General features: G+C 38.5%; 2 protein-coding genes across 3 annotated transcripts in view; one reads left to right on the top strand and one right to left on the bottom strand.

Annotated features, from left to right (window-relative positions):
* GFM1 (G elongation factor mitochondrial 1) overlaps positions 1-16,926 on the top strand; it is a 63,098-nt gene that overhangs the window by 17,180 nt on the left and 28,992 nt on the right. For both annotated transcript variants that reach the window (XM_064585781.1, XM_045903476.3), the window contains exons 11-14: positions 1,552-1,608; positions 4,491-4,628; positions 5,947-6,029; positions 16,280-16,442. In XM_064585781.1, coding sequence (XP_064441851.1) covers positions 1,552-1,608; positions 4,491-4,628; positions 5,947-6,029; positions 16,280-16,442 — 441 coding nt within the window. The remainder of the gene's footprint in view (positions 1-1,551; positions 1,609-4,490; positions 4,629-5,946; positions 6,030-16,279; positions 16,443-16,926) is intronic.
* On the bottom strand, positions 6,065-12,223 carry LXN (latexin). Its single transcript, XM_045903477.3, has 6 exons — positions 11,896-12,223; positions 10,478-10,540; positions 9,195-9,372; positions 8,782-8,918; positions 6,628-6,690; positions 6,065-6,352 (listed from the first exon to the last, which is right to left on the bottom strand). Exons 1-6 carry the CDS (start codon positions 12,022-12,024, stop codon positions 6,236-6,238), a joined length of 687 nt encoding a protein of 228 aa, XP_045759433.1. The 5' UTR covers positions 12,025-12,223; the 3' UTR covers positions 6,065-6,235.

Genomic DNA, 16,926 nt, shown 5'->3' with positions numbered 1-16,926 from the left:
TGAACTGTGTAGCTCTGACTCTACTCTGAGATCTTCTTCCCCATTGCCAATTCCTCTCTAATTCCTGTCACCAGAATCAGGCTAATCCCGGTGGACGGCCACTTACTTAACAGCCAGAGTGGGCCCTTGCCTCAATCCCCCAGAGAACTGTAACATGTAGACTAGGGGATAACAGAATGGAACCTTGCTCGAAGGCAAGGTGCAACTAGACAGTCTGACTTAGCGCACACAGCCTGCCCTGTGGAACTCAGAGGTCCCTTTTCATGACGGAGGGATCCGAAAGGGAAGAGCATGCTTGGGCACTTCCTGCCTTTGAATCCCCTTCATTCACTTCCCTTTTTTGCCCCTGTAGGAGAATAGGCTCTCCGACAGTATGACATCTGTTCATGAGGGTGGTCCCTCTCCTGACTTCAGTAAAGAAAGAATATGAGTACATAGGGGGATGGGTAATTTGAGGTGAAGGAATTTACAGTGGGTCATTTACGTAAGAACTGGTCCAATCCTAACAGATGAGCACTGTAGTAGTCCCTGTATTATGTGGTGAATTTATAATTTTACAATTTAGCTTTTCTGTATAAGATATTCTCTAATTAGTCTATGGGTTTTTTTTGTTGTTTTTTTTTTTTTAAGATTTATTTATTTATTTGAGAGAGCAAGAATGAGAGAGAGAGAGAGTACATGAGAGGGGGGAGGGTTAGAGGGAGAAGCAGACTCCCTGCCGAGCAGGGAGCCCAATGCGGGACTCGATCCCGGGACTCCAGGATCATGACCTGAGCCGAAGGCAGTCGCTTAACCAACTGAGCCACCCAGGCGCCCCTAGTCTATGGTTTTACATGTTGCTTTAAGATACTACAAAAAATCAAAATCTATACAGGTCTTTGGGGGGTCTAGAGAAGGGGCATGGTTTATAAAATATTATTGATAAGGCCTTCTCTAAATACTTGTAATTAGTATATGAGGGACTGGAGGTTGTGGGAAGTGCTTAGGCTTTGAAGCAAATAGACCTTGATTACAGTCTCACCTCTGCCAAGTTATTTTGTCTTTCCAAGACTTTAATGATTTTATTTGTAAAATGGGGATAATAATAACTGCTTGTCAGAGCTGTGACTGATTAAATGAGGTATCGTATGTATAAAGAATCTAGTGTCCTTTCTCTGTTTTATCAGTCATGGCATATTTTGATTAAATAGCTTATCAAAAGACAGCAATAGCACATGTCGCCACTAGCCAATAAGAATTCAAATCTTGGCATTTGGGTTCATTACGATTATGTTTAAAATGAATGTGTCAATCAACTTGAGGGTCTTAAACAGTTAATAAACAGTTTATTTTTGTTATTTTGGGAGAGAAGAGATCATGTAAGTGTATGCATTTATTAATGTATTAATATATTTAATACAAAACAGACCAAGATATATACTGTCTAGCCTAAATGTGTTGACTAGTATTTGTCCTTTGTTCTTTTGTAAGTACCACATTAAAAGTAATCCATCCCTGACCCAAACAGTACTGTATTTGAATTCCTCTCTGTTCTTTTAAAAAATATTTTAGGAGTCAATTCATGTTCCTGATCCTGTCATTTCAATAGCAATGAAGCCTTCTAACAAGGTAGGAGTTTGGTTTCAATCCAAATAAAAACTTGAGCTCTTTTTCATCTTTCTGCACAATGCACATAGTATCTTGTGGTAACCAGCAATCTTAACGGTCTCTATTTCTTCTTTTGGTATTGAGATCACCTTCTAAAACTACCAGTCTCTTGGTAGTAATTAGTTCTCACTATACCTGAAAAAATTGATGGTATTAAAATGGGCACAAGACTGTGCTTTCTAACTCTTTCTAATATCATTGGCTCCAAAGTGGTAAGAATATTTTCCTGTGTTCAGATCATAAAGGAGTGGAAAAGGGGAAACAGGGACATTTATCCTAAGTTGTAGTAAAACCTCACTGAGGTACATTAGATTACTACATAGATTAATTGCCTCATGGATTATATTACATCTCTGGATTTGTGGTAGTTATGAAGTATATGTCTGGTTATAACATGGAAAGCCTGCAAACAAGACTTTTTCTACAAGATTTTATTTATTGATTTGAGAGGGAGAGGGAGCACGAGCAGGGGGGAGAAGCAGGCTCCCCGCCAAGCAGGGAGCCCGATGCGAGGCCGATCCCAGGGCCCCGGGACCATGACCCGAGCCGAAGGCAGACACTTAACGACTGAGCCACCCAGGCGCCCCTCCACTTTTTTTTTTCTTTTAAAGTAGGCTCCATGCTGTGTGTGGATGTGGGGCTTGAACTCACAACCCTGAGATCAAGAGTCGGACACTTAACCACCTGAGCCACCCAGGCACCCCTTTCTCAGTTTCAAATATAATAGTTTTATGGTTGGATTTGATGTCATTTCGCTTTTTATGAAACCAGAATTCCTTGAATAGGTTCTTACTCTCATTACTGCCATTAGAATTAGTTTGTATTAATGCCATATTGTTTGAGTTCTTAAATTGCTTTGACATTCATAACAGTCATGTTAGTATGGTAAATTGAAATGGACTCATTCATGCATCGAGTGAATATTTTATGACCTCTTGTCATCTGGGAACTACTGTTTAGAGAACATACTCTGATGTATTGTCTTGTGGATACATTAACAGGTACTTCTTCCTCTGTTTTGAGGAAATGAGCTTTTCCAGACCCTTCTCAGTATAGAAAAGAGAATGTTTAGGGAGCAAGAAACATTATGTCATACCATCTCAAATTTGAGGAAAGGCAAACCTTGCATCTTACCACACAGCGAAATGCCACAGTTTCAGGTGCTTTGCTAAATTGCTTGCTTTTCCCTTCTGAATAATCAGGGAAAGAAGTTAAAGATACTGTGCTTCTTCATTCCTAATTCAGAGTTTATGTAAGGTATTTAACTCTTGATAGTTCACAACAGTGGAGGAAAATCAAAGGCATCAGTATCTAAAAGGTTTTTTTGGTGTTTCAGGCTTGTCTGTTTGCTGGAGTAAATTAATTTAAATCAAATAATGAAGTCACTGCATAAAGCTGTGAATCTCGATAGTGGGGGCAGGGATGATCTTCTAGTAAGTTGGGAGTACCTGGCTAATGTAGGGAAAAGGCAAAAACTTAGAGATAGACTAACCGAGGTTTCAGTCCCAGCTTTGCCATGCACTAGCTCTGTGGCCTTGAGCAGGTCAGTCAGCCTTTCTAGACCTAGTTTCCTCACCTGTGAAATGTGGATAATTCTGTCTTGCAGCATTGTGGTTAGAATCTGAGGTACATATTCAAAACATGAATATAGCACAGTTCCATGCACACGTGATAACTTAAATACTGGTGATTCAGGGTGTGTTCGTTTTTTTCTGTTGCTGCCATAAGAAAGTACCACACACTTGGTGGCTTAAAGTAGCACAAATGTATTATTTTACAGTGTAAGAAATCTGACATAGTTCTTAATCGACTAAAATGAAGATACTGACAGGACTGACAGGACTGTTCCTTTCTGGAGGCTCTAGGGGACATTTTATTTTTGCTTACTCAGATTGTTGGCAAAATTCAGCTCCTTGTGGCTGTTGGGACTGGGGTCCCCATTTCTTTGATGACTGTCACCTGGGGCCTGTTTTTAGCTTCTAGAAGCTGTCCATTTTCGTAGGCTTTGGCCACTCCTCTTGTCTTCAGTGCTGTCAACCACGCAGTCAACTCCTTTTGTGCTTCATATATCTTCTGCCTCTTCTTCCCTCGTTCCATCTTTCTAACTTAACCCTTCTGTTTTCCTCTTCCTTTTTAAAGGCCCATGTGATTACATTGGGCCAACCCAGATTCTTCATGGTATCTTCCCATCGCAGAGTCTGTAAATTTAATCGTATCTCCACAATCCCCTTCATCATATGAAGTAACATTCATGGGTTTGGGGGGATTAGGGCTTATCCTTAGAGGACCATAATTCTACTTACCACGTATGGAATTATATCTGAGGAGAATAAAGGTGCATGCAATCAAATCCAAGCAGGGAAAAGTCTCAGTGTGACATTTGCCTTACTCTTGGTCTTAACTGTCCTGCTTGAATCTACAATCAAATCTTGGTAAACGTGCTGATTCCTTTGATTATGTATAGAATTTCTAAAATGTAATAGAGTGACAAGGATGCTTTTTCTTCACTGGAGAAAGTTTTCCACAAATGGATAGTTTTCCACAAATGGACAGTTTCTATGTATATCCAAGAATAAAATAGGAAAGGGCATAGTTAAGCCTTAGACTCTTGTTTTGTATCTTGTTGTGGACAGAAAATTCTGTCAGCCAACCATTCCCTGCTCTCTTGATTGTGTGTTGTCCAGGCTCACATACTGAAAGGGTATGTATGGCCTAGGAACTAGATGGGGATCATTGTTACTTCCTAACTGTTAATGTACTTGATTTCATTTAGTAAAGTTCTTTCAACAATCCCATTGCTTACCATGCTTACTAAAATGTGTAATGACTTTCTTTTTTTAAAGAATGATCTGGAAAAATTTTCAAAAGGTATTGGCAGGTTTACAAGAGAAGATCCCACATTTAAAGTCCACTTCGACACTGAGAGCAAAGAGACAATTGTATCTGGAATGGGAGAATTACACCTAGAAATCTATGCTCAGGTAATGAATAACAAGGAAGTTAACTTAAATTCATTTTATTTATGTCTGTGTTTTGTTACAAGTCAGTAATTCTCAGTCTAATGACTGTAAACTAATAGTGGTTCTTCAGACTTCATTCTGGCTTATATCCAGCTGTGGCATACTGTGTTACAAATGTTACTCTCTTACAAATTAATTATTTTTGATTTCTAAATCCTTTTATTTGTAAAACATTTGCAGATTCCTAGAATCAAGACTCCCAAGTATTTGCAATAAGATCATCCATCCATCCCTAGGTAGTGGTTAGTTGGGTCAAGCAAATCCTGGTCTCAACCTTAGGGAGAGAACCTGCAGGGAGAGACCTGCTGAGGAAGTTGGCCCACCAGTGCCCACTCTTGAGGCCATTTCTTGCCTGTTTTCTTCTCAAGTCAGTACTTGAAGATCATTAGAATTTAGATAATAGAAAGAGTAGATGGGCTGTATTTTCCCTAGGAAAGGTCTTCTGTATCTCTGAATGAAAACAAAAGCTATTTGACTTATGATTAAAAATTCTGGTTGTGATCATATTTTTGAAGTTGATAGTAGAAAACTTATTCCAGAGAATATGTAATAATATGAAATAAAGGTGAAGTTTTAGTGGATAGATAAATTAGAGGTAAGTGTAAATTAAACAGTCTAAATTAGAATTCATTTATATAAAATCTCTAAAAGTCATTTATATTACTTAATATCATGTATCTAACCTTTGTAAGGTACTTTGTAAGATACTTAAATGATTGAAGATTTATCATTTTTTTTCTTTTTTTTTTTATTTGAGAGAGAGAGAATGAGAGACAGAGAGCATAAGAGGGAGGAGGGTCAGAGGGAGAAGCAGACTCCCTGCCGAGCAGGGAGCCCAATGCGGGACTCGATCCCGGGACTCCAGGATCATGACCTGAGCCGAAGGCAGTCGCTTAACCAACTGAGCCACCCAGGCACCCGAAGATTTATCATTTTTTATCATATTTATTTTATTTTTATTAAAGGTTTTATTTATTTATTTATTTGAGAGAGAGAGACTGAGAGAGAGAGCACATGAGAGGGGGGAGGGTCGGGAGGGTCAGAGGGAGAAGCAGACTCCCTGCCGAGCAGGGAGCCCGATGCGGGACTCGATCCCGGGACTCCAGGATCATGACCTGAGCCGAAGGCAGTCGCTTAACCAACTGAGCCACCCAGGCGCCCTCATTTTTTATCATATTTAAATGAGTGCTTCAAAGGTAGTTAAGATTCTTATGATTTTTCTTCTTTCAGTTTATTTTTTTTAAGTATACCAAAAAATTATCTCCCCTCTTCTTTTTAGAGGATGGAAAGAGAATATGGTTGTCCTTGTGTCACAGGAAAGCCAAAAGTTGCTTTCAGAGAGACCATTACTGCCCCCGTCCCGTAAGTATGCAACACAATTAAATATACTGTGAGGCCGGAATTGAAGCTTTTTATTATGGGATATACACACCACTTTTACATCATGATAGTGTCTATTAGGGAATCTGTATCGTTCTATACTGTAATGAAGACATTTATACAAAGTGACATTTTGGGATTTGCTCGGCCCCATAAACTAGGTATTGATGAAGATTGGCATACACACATCATTGACAAGCATGTTGACTCGTCAGCTGTGCCTCCTTTGGCAGACGGCTATTATATTTGACTTTAGTACCATATTGTGGATGCCAGAGAACTTGCATTCGCCAAGGAATCATCTCCTGCAAGTAAAGGAAACTAACTAATGCTGTGATAAAATTCAGAAAACATTTAAGAAAACAATGTTGGGTTTAGATTTTGTTAGTGACAAAACAGTCTTACAAAGAACAGCAAAAAAGAAGTTAAATGGCTATCAGTATAATACACTTCAACCTGGTGTCTGTATTAATTTATATGAATTCTGATTTAGAGTCAAAATTAATAAGGCATACACTGTGGCTATAAAATACGTCTCAGTTTTCAAAGTGTCATCAAATAAAGGTAAATGATACTTTACCTGAGAAGCAATGTCATGAAGTAGAATGGTGTAGTCTAACTCAATGAAGTCATCATTTCTTTGCTATCATAAAAAATAAAAACCTGGTGTTTGAAACTTAGTATCTTTGGCAAAAATGATATGTTCATTTTAAAATTCAACTTTCATTACTAGATGATAATACTTCCAATTAATAAGTAAAAACAAAAATTGAATGTTATAATTTATTTAGCCTGATCAGAAAAACTGTGTTCTTGGGGCGCCTGGGTGGCTTAGTCAGTTAAGTGTCCAACTCTTGGTTTTGGCTCAGGTCATGATCTCAGGGTCATGAGATGGAGCCTGCTTGAGATTCCCTCTCCCTCCCTCTGCCCTTCCTACCTCCCCAAAAAAGAAAAACTATGTTCTTATAAAAAAGTTTTCTTTCAAACTACATTTTAAAATCGTGATTTTTTTCACCTGTTACTCTAAAAGTTGTGTACCCTTTTTAGGTTCTGAGTTGTGATAGCTGCTTCAGAGCATTATGATCTAAAGTTTGTCATTTAAGATTCCTGAATGTTTCCATTATTCGGAAAAGCATCATTTTAAGGGATAAACTACTGAAATGAGTGTTTACATTAAAGGAACCAATTTTATAATAGAAATTCTCTTTTTAAAAACAAAGTAGGAAAACAATGAGTGTAGTTATATGGTTTTGCAATTAAAGCTTTCATCTGTGCTGCTTATTGTTTTGGGCATATAAAGTATTTATACCACCAGCTCCACAGAAATACTGCATCCACATAGTTTAAAACTACATTCACCAGAGATTTGCTGTACAAGGTTTTTTAAGGTTTCTAATCAATGTGTTGCAACAAGCCCTGGCCTCCAAGGGGCAGCATGAGCTGCTGTGGCCCTTTTGGTTAACAGCAGTAAACCTTTCCGCTGAAATTTTAATAATGCTTTAAAACTTTGATGAAGGGTTATAGGAGTTTTCTGTCATAAAACTTCTAGCACTGTCTTGAGCATATTTTGCTACAAAGTCATGCCTTGAAAACCATGATTATGATTGTATAACCTCTGTAGTCTGGCCCTGTTACTCAATTATTTGAGCCTCAGTACCCCAACAGGAATTTGTAACCAAAGTTGATGTCTACAGAAATGCATTTAAAAAATCCTCTGTTGGGATACCTGGGTGGCTCAGACTGTTAAGCATCTGACTCTTGATCTCAGCTCAGGTCTTGATCTCAGGGTTGTGAGTTCAAGCCCTGTGTTGGGTTCCATGCTGGGTGCAGAGCCTACTTAAAAATTTAAAAAACAAAAAAAGGGCTCTGTTTCTTAAAATGTTGTTATGGTATTTATGTTAGGTATTGGCATCATATTCTAACTATTGTGATTGGGTATCCTGCCCTCCAGTGCCCGTAGGTGTCTAATAAGCGGTTGCAAAAAAGCCTGTGGAGTAAAGGTGCTCCAGCTTGCAGTTTGTTTCCAGCAAGCTGAAACAAGTCATTTGGAAAGTCCTTTCCTCTGATAGAACTAAAACTGTTTGTTGTGGTTTCTTTGCACTGTTTTTCTACGTATCCATTAGATATCAACGGTTGACTTTTTTTTTTTCTTTCTAACCTCTTAATAAAGCTAAAATGTGAAGTTGACTTTGTCTTTAAAGACTAGAAAGAGGCGGTTCTAAACAGTCGTATCAGACTTAAAAGAATAGGCTAGCAGTGAGATACGAGGTTGTAGATTATGACTAAATGGGTTATAAAAGAAAATAATATACAGCAGGCTTCACAAAGATTAAAAGATGCTAAGATATTTGTTCTAGCTGATCCTTGGGGCAAAAAAATGCCAGCCCCGTCTCTGAGTAGCTCTGGCACCACCATTTCAATAGAGGCAAAAAAGCATAGGTAGTTTCATTCGCATAGCTGTAGAAACTTGAATACAAAATTTAGATCACCAAAGGATATAATCTGTATTAAGCTGAGCACAAAAACGGAATGCCAAATTGTTTATAACTCAATACTCTACTCTCTTGAAACTGCAGCTTCAACTTTTTTAGCCTTGGGAACTGACCTCTCCTTCAAAATACCAGGTTCACTATTTTAAGTGTAAAATGACTAAAGGGGCACTATTTATCCAATTATGAATTATACTTTCAGTAAAATAAAACCGTTAATAGTGTATTTTATAGAAATCACTTACCACTTGCTTGACAGTTTGAATTTTTACCATTTTATACCATGTGTTTTCGGTAGAATTCTGCCATATTATATAACCACAGGCAATCCAGGCTAAGTGTCGAATTGGCTTCATTTCTGGAGATACATTTCCAAAACTGTCTGGTGAGGGAAACATTTATATGGTGAATGGAATTATTTTATACATAGTGTTAACCTTTGAGAAATCTAAATTCTAAGTCCTGTTTTTGTTTCCTTCAAATGTGTACAGAATATAATTTAAGTAAGGCCCTTTTTTGTTGACTTAGACTAGTAATGAATATTTTTGCAAAAACCATTGTATTTCCAACATATTGTTAACATCTAATAGTTTTGAGCACAGATAATTAATATTGATCTTAAAGTTGAAAAAATGTTTTCCATGCCATATTTATATACCTGGAATATTTTGTGCTTCAAGTGGTTCCTTCATGGACTTGAGTCTTTGATAAAATGTGTTATCTTCTTTATCTGGGTTCTTTCCAATTTCTCCTTCAAATGTGAAGTTGACTTCTGGTGCAGTATCTTGTCCCATTAGAGGGTAAAGTACTTCAGCTGTGCAGTTCAGTGTAACTTGCTGTTTGAAACATTTTCCAAAATACCTTTACATGTAAATGGCCATCCATTCCTAATTATCATTCTTGAGATAGAACATTTAAAGTGCTGGCCCCCTAATGGTGTTTCAAACTTGACTTCAGAGTGTCTATTACAGAGGTATCTAATTGGGTGTGGCCTACAGTTTTCTTGAAGGTATCTAAAATAGGTAACTTATTTTATAACTTATAAAGTATCATAATCTTATATTTCATCTCAAAACTTTATTATTTCAGTGTTAATGGGGTGTCCCATTTGTAAGGCCAGATTTTAGTCTGACTTTATGTACTACCTCTGGACTTTGGTTATTTTTAAGTCTATTACTCTACCGTCTGCTTCTGAAATAACAGAAATATTCTCAAGCCTGGATAAATTAATCTGTATCTAGATGTAAAATTAGAAAATAGTAGCATTGGTTCTTCTTTGAAAGATGGCTGTCTACTAGCTCAGATAATCTTTTAATAAATCTCTTGTTAGCCTTGTGTGTCTTCTGAATTATGCTCAACAAAAGGCAAGCTTTTTTTTAAATTTTAAGATGGTTATGGTACAGACTGCAGTTCCTTTTTTTTCAAAGTTTGTCTCGCTAATAATTTGGCAAGTATATAATATTTAAAAATTTCCCTGCCCCATTACTGAAAGATTCCTGTGAACATGTTGGTATCATTTGGTCATTTTATTGCTCATAAATATCTAAAAGCACTGGCTTTCTTTAAATGAAAGAAATCAAAAACAGAATGAGAAAGGCAGACCTAAGAAAGTAATGATGACTGGAGAGTAAATTTTACTTCATTTGTCATATTAGGCATAAGTTCAGACTGCCCTAAGAATATATAACATTTTTAAGGGAATTTATTTGAACTGAAATGTGTAGTCTCTTCTAAATAGCTCAATAGAATTACTTCATGTATCTCAATATATTTTTAAAAGCATATAATCTGACCCTTGTATGTTCATTATTTTTTTTCAAGGCAGGGATTTCACAACTTTAAAAAAAAAAATACAAGTTAATCCTATGACTTGATCAGCAAAGGTGATCTAAAATATTTATAGAGTCAGATTTTATTTCATAATAAAGACATTTCACTTACTTTTTGGATAATTTCTTCCACAGAAAATTTAAGGCAGTACTTGTGTCCTCTTCCCGGAATATCCTGTTAAGAAAATGTGGTGAGTTATTACAAGAATAACTCGGTTCTTTGTGTTAGAAAAATACACTGTCATTTGGTTGGGGGAGAGGGCTGACTGGTGAGGATAAATGATTAAAGCCTTAGACCTTGAAAAAGGCATGTCACCATGTATGTAACATCTAATTCAAGAAGTCCTTTATGAGATTTATTTTGGATGAGAACAGAAGAGTGGGATAAAAGCATATATAAAATGGGTTATAATTCACTTTCAATCATTAGAGGACTTCAACTTCTGGATCTGTGATCCTGAATTCTCTACAAAAGAAATTGAGAAACACCTTTTGATTCTAAGACGAAAAACAGGATATACCTTTGAAAACATTTTCAAAAAGCCCTTTGTACCTTCCAAACCCTGTTCAATGAAGGTGAATTCCATTTGGGGGCAGATTACTGCGAAGTGGTTAGAGATGTTAAGTACTGTTTTTACTTGTCCATTAGCAGACCTGCAAAATGATACTTTAACAAATTTTATAACTGTAAGACAATTGTTTAGGTATTTCACTTTTGAATCAAGATAAAATTAAGAGTGTATACCTAATTATCTGGTGCAGTTTTGAAGTAACATCTACTCCCTGTCAGCTCTTACAGACTGTTAGTTAAATTTATGTCAGATAACTAAGCCACAATCTCAAATCTTAGATTTTAGTAAAACGGAAACAAGCCTGGTTAGTGACAGCTGTAGCCTTAAGCATTTAATTTAACCCTTTGCCAGAGGGAGCATATCTTTTACAGGAGGAGTCAGTGGCCATGGTGTTTGGGTAGTTAAGGCAGAGCTTCAGCCCACAATGCTTTTGTTCTCTGACTTTGGTTGTCAGTTTGTCTGTTTGCTTCCCCCTTCATTTTGGTCAAAGGGTCTGATAAAGATTGTTCCTAAAATTTAGGCAAAGAAGTATTGTTTGGAAGACGGGAGGTTTTGTTGGTTCAGACGGGAGGTTTGTTTCTCATCTACTACTGGAGTAGATGAGAAACGTAGTAGCAGTTTTGAGATTCTTTTGAATGGTTCTACAGGGTTCACTCAGAAAAGGGTAAAATGCCGGCCCACATTTAGAACATTTTCCCGTTTCTTTGTAATAGTGCCCATTAAAAACTGTGTCTATGTCTCTGCCTTTCCAAGAAAAAACAAACAGCCCTGGCTGTCCCGGAGTGTCAGCTATCCCCAGAAATGTTAACTTCCCTAGACCTGACGTCAGCAGCGAGTCCCAAAACAGGCAAGGGTGGAGTGGAAGGGAAGTCGCGCTGAGAACGAGGCTGAGACCCTCGGGAGTGGAGGGCAAGCAAGGAGATGCCGGCTCCCGCCCACTGCCCTCTGCCGGACTCACCTCCATGCTGGCTTGTTTGATAGTCTGCACCAGAAACACCTTGTGGGGGGTCCCCTGCTGGTAGTTGATGCAGTTCTCCGCCACCGAGGCTGCCCTGGAGGCTGGGAAGTGGGTCGGGGGGATTTCCATTCCTGGTGGGAGCTTACGGCTGCTCACGTTGGAAGGGACTAGAAGGTAGCAGTGCGCCGCCGGTTCAGCCTCCTCCTGGGTGGCTGAGACGGAAGAGTCGGAAGAGTCGGCACGCCTAGGTCGGGCTGGGTGTAGGCGGGATCGCCGGCTCGCACCCGCCTCTCTTCCTCCTTCCCTCCTTCCCTCCTTCCCTCCTTCCGAATCAGGAAGCTGCCGCAGGGGCGCTGGCTCCCGCGGCTGCTCCTGTGGCCCCGCCCTGCTGCCGCCCACTTTACCGACTGGTTCCTGCGAGGGGTGAGTCCTGGCCTTTCCGGCAGGCGGGGGTGGAGGTGTAGGGAGGGAGTCGGTGGGTTAGGTTGGCTGGGACTTCATCCATCCTTCCATTAACCTTTACTGAAGTGCAGGGAGGGGCTTTCTGGCTTTTTCCTTTTGGAGTGCCTCTGGGGCCTGCAGTTTGCTCTCCGTGGAAGAAATCTGGTTGCTTCACCTGCAGTCTGCAGCACACCTTCCTTACACCCCGCGCAGTGTCAGGCACAGGGCAAAGTGCAAAGGAGCTCTAGATAGTGAGTCGGTCGGTTGGTTACTTCTTTCTCCTTCCCATTGTGAGGTGCAGAAACGCGCTTGGTTAATGCCCCTTTCTGTGGGATTGGACCAATGCTGCCCAAATCAGGGTATGAGAAACTTCAAAGGATAGCATTAATTTGGAGGATTATGTAATTTGGACCGGGAGAAATAAATACACCTCATCCCCTCTCGCTTTACTAATCTTAGAAAAATGAGGTTTTGCTGTAAAAACCAAGCTTCTAACCTTCTGAATCACTTTGAAAGTTTTACTTTAAGAGTTAAAACATATTTAAGAACTGAACTTCAAGCACTACATGAAGTAACTTCTAACAAAGACAAGAGTTTTTAAAGCTGCTCAAAGCAAGCACAAACTTTTAGTGGGCAGTGCATTTCCATTCTGCAGGTTTCTTAATTGTCTTCTCGTTTTACCTTTGAAGGGACTATAATTTAGGCATTGGATTTGCTCTAGATCAGGAAGCTAAGGTTCCTTTTTATCTGTATGGCCAAACCTTCCCTTTAGCTCTTTGGCTTGGAAAAATAGAGCTGCTTAGCTTTTTTTTTTTTTTTTTTTTTCTCAAAATGGATTTTTGAAAGTTCTTTGGGTGGGCATATGTGTTGTGATTTAAAAAATAAAATGTATTTATAATGTGTTCTCTTCCCCAAATACCCTTCTTAATTTACTAATAAAGTCTTTATTTGGAGTAAGTATATTTTTTAAAAATGTAAGGAATAAGGCATTTCTGTCTTTTCTAGTTATATTAGCCAACCAGCTGTCAAGTAAGAGGATGAAGGGGTTAGTTTCTCCCCTTAAGGCTTTTCTTTAAAAAAAAGGGGGGGGGGGTAGATTTTTCTTTTGGGGCGTGAGAGGGTGAGTCATTCATGTATCAGCCAACCTCTTAGGTTGTCATTGTGTGTGTGTGTGTGTGTGTGTGTGTGAATTGTTCGAATCACGTGTTTCTTTGATAGTGTCCAGGAAAGAGTGGCTGAGTACATTCTGATGATGCTGAAAGAGCTTTTTGCTGATAATGAAATTTTAAGTTTCACAAATAGCTAGTTAACATCTCCTGGTTATTTCCAGTTAGAGTTGTTAGAAATACAATATGTGAGCTTCCTAGATAAAGTCACTGAAGCTTTATGAATACCATCGCTGTAGGTCAAAGCTAGTTAATAGGTTGTGACATATTAGGCATTTACTAAAAGCACACATATTAATTTATATTCTTTTCAAAGTATAATTATTACATTAAAACATTTAACTGCCTATCTAGTTGTTAAGTAAACTGCATTAAGAGAATCTTTTTTTTTAAGAGAATCTTATTCCTATACTTGAGTCCTTGAAATCTTATCTACTAAAGCTTTATGAATGGTTAGTCTAAAGTCTGTTATCCTCAAATTTGAATAATGTATGGGTTACTGTTAAAGTAACAAAATTATTACGGGTCTCTGGGATCAGGTAAATTATTATAATTTTATAAACTTGCATGAACATAAAATTAAAAAGGTCTGGGCTTGCAACTTTGGTACAACTACAGAATCAAAATAAATCTACAAAATAGAGATAAAACCAATAGAGTTATGGGGTGCCGGGGTGGCTCAGTCAGTTAAGTGTCTGCCTAGGGCTCAGGTCATGATCTTGGGGTCCTGGGAACAAGCCCCACATGGGGCTCCCCGCTGGGCAGGGAGTCTGCTTCTCCTTTTCCCCCTGCCCCTCCCCACCATTCGTGCTCTCTCGCACTCTCTCTCTTAAATTTTAAAAATCTAAAAAAAAAACCAACAACCCAACACCATTTTAATTAACATTAGTTTTATCGTGAGAGGTGATATTTTTTCAAAATGAAATTGCCTTTCCAACATGCTAGTGGTCTGATGACCGGGGCATGGGTCCTTTTACCTCCAGCACTCCTGTTCGCTGCCTACCAAGCCATGTCTTAGTTCTTCTACCTTTTGTCTAAGCGACTGTAAAATCTATCTTCATGTACCGCCCTCTAACAGCTTTTCCAGTGAAATCATCATTTTCAGGTTGCATCAGCTTATGTTCTTATTAGCCTTCTAGAAAAATGTTTGATGAAGAGCATTAGTTTTGGTGCAAATCGTGGCTCCGCCACTTACCTGCATCATGTTTGGCCAGTTACTCTCTCATCTGTAAAATGGTGATAGAAATAGTACACACATCATAGTTTGTGGTGAAGAACAAACAAAACGATCCATAAAAACTGCTTAGCACAAGCCTGGCACCTACGTGTTTCATTATTCAGCATCCACTTGATTATGACTCAGACGTGGCCCCTGAAACTTACTGGTCTGTGAACTGGTCCTACCGGGCAGTGCTGGAAATGTTCTCTGTGCTGCCCTGTCCTGTAGCCGCTTCCCCCATTTGACTGTTGACCACTTAAAATGTGACCAGTGCAACTGAGGAACTGAATTTTAAATTTTTTCAAAATTTTAACTTAAATGTAAACATCCCTGGTTAGTGACTACCCTAGAGATAGCACAGATGGAGCGTGTATTTGTATCAATGTTATATTCTTGTCAAATTGAAAACAAAACTGTAAATGTCTTGGAGACCTTGCGCGTACCCACGACTTGGTCACCAGACACGGTTGTGGAGCCCCTGCAGTCGTTCTGTGGTGCTTTGCCAGTTGTTTCCCTTCTACTTTTGTTCTCTTAGTTCCGAGAGAAAGTTCTCCTTTCAGCGGTTGTTTTCCTCAGCCTGTCCTGAATCTCTTGGCAGCTGGAAGATTATTTAAAGGCAGCTCATCAGGCACATTCACACTTAGGCTTTTTATGAAATCCACATATTCCAAGCTGGCATCTCCTACCAAAATGAATATTTACTAATTCCAAACTAGCACAGATGTGTAGGTAGGAACAGGCTTGTTAATGTCCATTTACCTGCAGTTACCTGAGATAATTTTGAAAGTGGCTGGCCTCTTTCCTCTTGAGGTCTTGAGGAAGGTTTCGGTTTAAAGGAAGAAATGCTTTACAGGTAGTAGATACTCATGAAATGTTTTCTTCAGGGAAATAGTGTATGTTTACAAATGTTTAATATCTATATAAAGTGCTTATTCTATTTATGTTGCAATTCGTGGTTTGAAGTAAACACTGACCTGTCTGTATATGTGTCTATTTAAATGACTGACTGATGTTAGTCATCATTTTGCCATTACTGTTTTCAGGTATTAATCCACCTGAAACTCCCTTCCCTCATCTTGCATCACTCCATAAAGTCCAAGTAGTAAACTCAGATCTGAATAAATTAACTGCAGAGCTCCTGTTTTCAAGTAACTGTCTTTAGTTGTAGAGATTTAAGAAGAGAACAACACTATGTCCCGGGGAAGGGAGGCATTCCAAAAGAAGAGGGTGAGCTCTTTGGAATGTAGGTTACTAGAGCACGAACCTTAGACTGACTTTTAACACTTTTACTTTTCTACTTGTGAAGTGAAGAATTGGCAGAATTAAAGAAAACCGTGGATTACTTTGGTGTTGTACCTCACTCTCACCTCCAAGTAAAAACATGAAAGAAAGAATTACTTTTTAAATAAATTTTACAATAAAATTTTATGGCAAGGTATTCAAAGGAACAAGTAATAATGGTGAAATGTGGTTTTTCATTTAAATCAGTAGGAATTATTTCATTTTGCGAATTAACATAATGCTATATTGTTTTTTCCCCCTCCTAAATCACTTTCAGGTTTGAATTTACACATAAAAAACAGTCAGGTGGTGCAGGCCAGTTTGGAAAAGTGATCGGTGTACTGGAGCCTCTGGACCCAGAGAACTACACTAAGTTGGAGTTTTTAGATGAAACATTCGGGGCTAATATTCCAAAGCAGTTTGTGCCTGCAGTAGAAAAGGTAACAACAAAAATAACTTTATTACATTTTTTTCAACCAGTTAATTAGGTATCAAATCATCTTTCTTTTTTTTTTTTTAAGTTTTATTTATCTAAGTAATCTCTAGACCCAGCGTGGGACTCGAACTCACGACCCCAAGATCAAGAGTCTCATTCTCTTCTGACTGAGTCAGCTAGGCGCCCCTCAAATCCTATTTCTATCACATTGTCTTACATGGTTCATTTTAGTTACAGTCTTGCTTCTTTATCTGATTGTTAAACTTTCCATCTGATTTAGAATCTTCCATTAGGTTGAAGAGCTATAAATATATACTATGACAACGAGGGGGAATTCATTCTGTTTCTTTTTGTTTGTTTCTTTTTTCCAAAACAAAGCAGTAGTTCTTTCTCTAAGAGGACTTATTTGCTTTCTCATAGTCCAACCATCTCAAAATTGTAGCCAGCTTTTTAAAGACATGCACTTAGCAAATATTTATTAAGCACTT

The sequence above is a fragment of the Mirounga angustirostris genome, unplaced genomic scaffold (genome assembly GCF_029215605.1).
Source record: "Mirounga angustirostris isolate CCGP_5_RB_7025 unplaced genomic scaffold, mMirAng1.0.hap1 SCAF_1, whole genome shotgun sequence".
Taxonomy (NCBI): Eukaryota; Metazoa; Chordata; class Mammalia; order Carnivora; family Phocidae; genus Mirounga; species Mirounga angustirostris.
The sequence above is the reverse complement of the archived record's forward strand: the minus strand, read 5'-3'. Positions and strand labels throughout refer to the sequence as shown.

What these genes read in the sequence shown, in the direction of transcription:
- LXN (XM_045903477.3), bottom strand. Translation starts at nt 12,024, where the DNA reads ATGGAAATCCCCCCGACCCACTTCCCAGCCTCCAGGGCAGCCTCGGTG. An exon ending in TGGAAGAAATTATCCAAAAA is followed by an intron (nt 9,373 to 10,477) that starts GTAAGTGAAATG and finishes TGTTTCAAACAG; the next exon opens with CAAGTTACACTGAACTGCAC. An exon ending in TTCATGACATTGCTTCTCAG is followed by an intron (nt 6,353 to 6,627) that starts GTAAAGTATCAT and finishes CTTTACTTGCAG; the next exon opens with GAGATGATTCCTTGGCGAAT.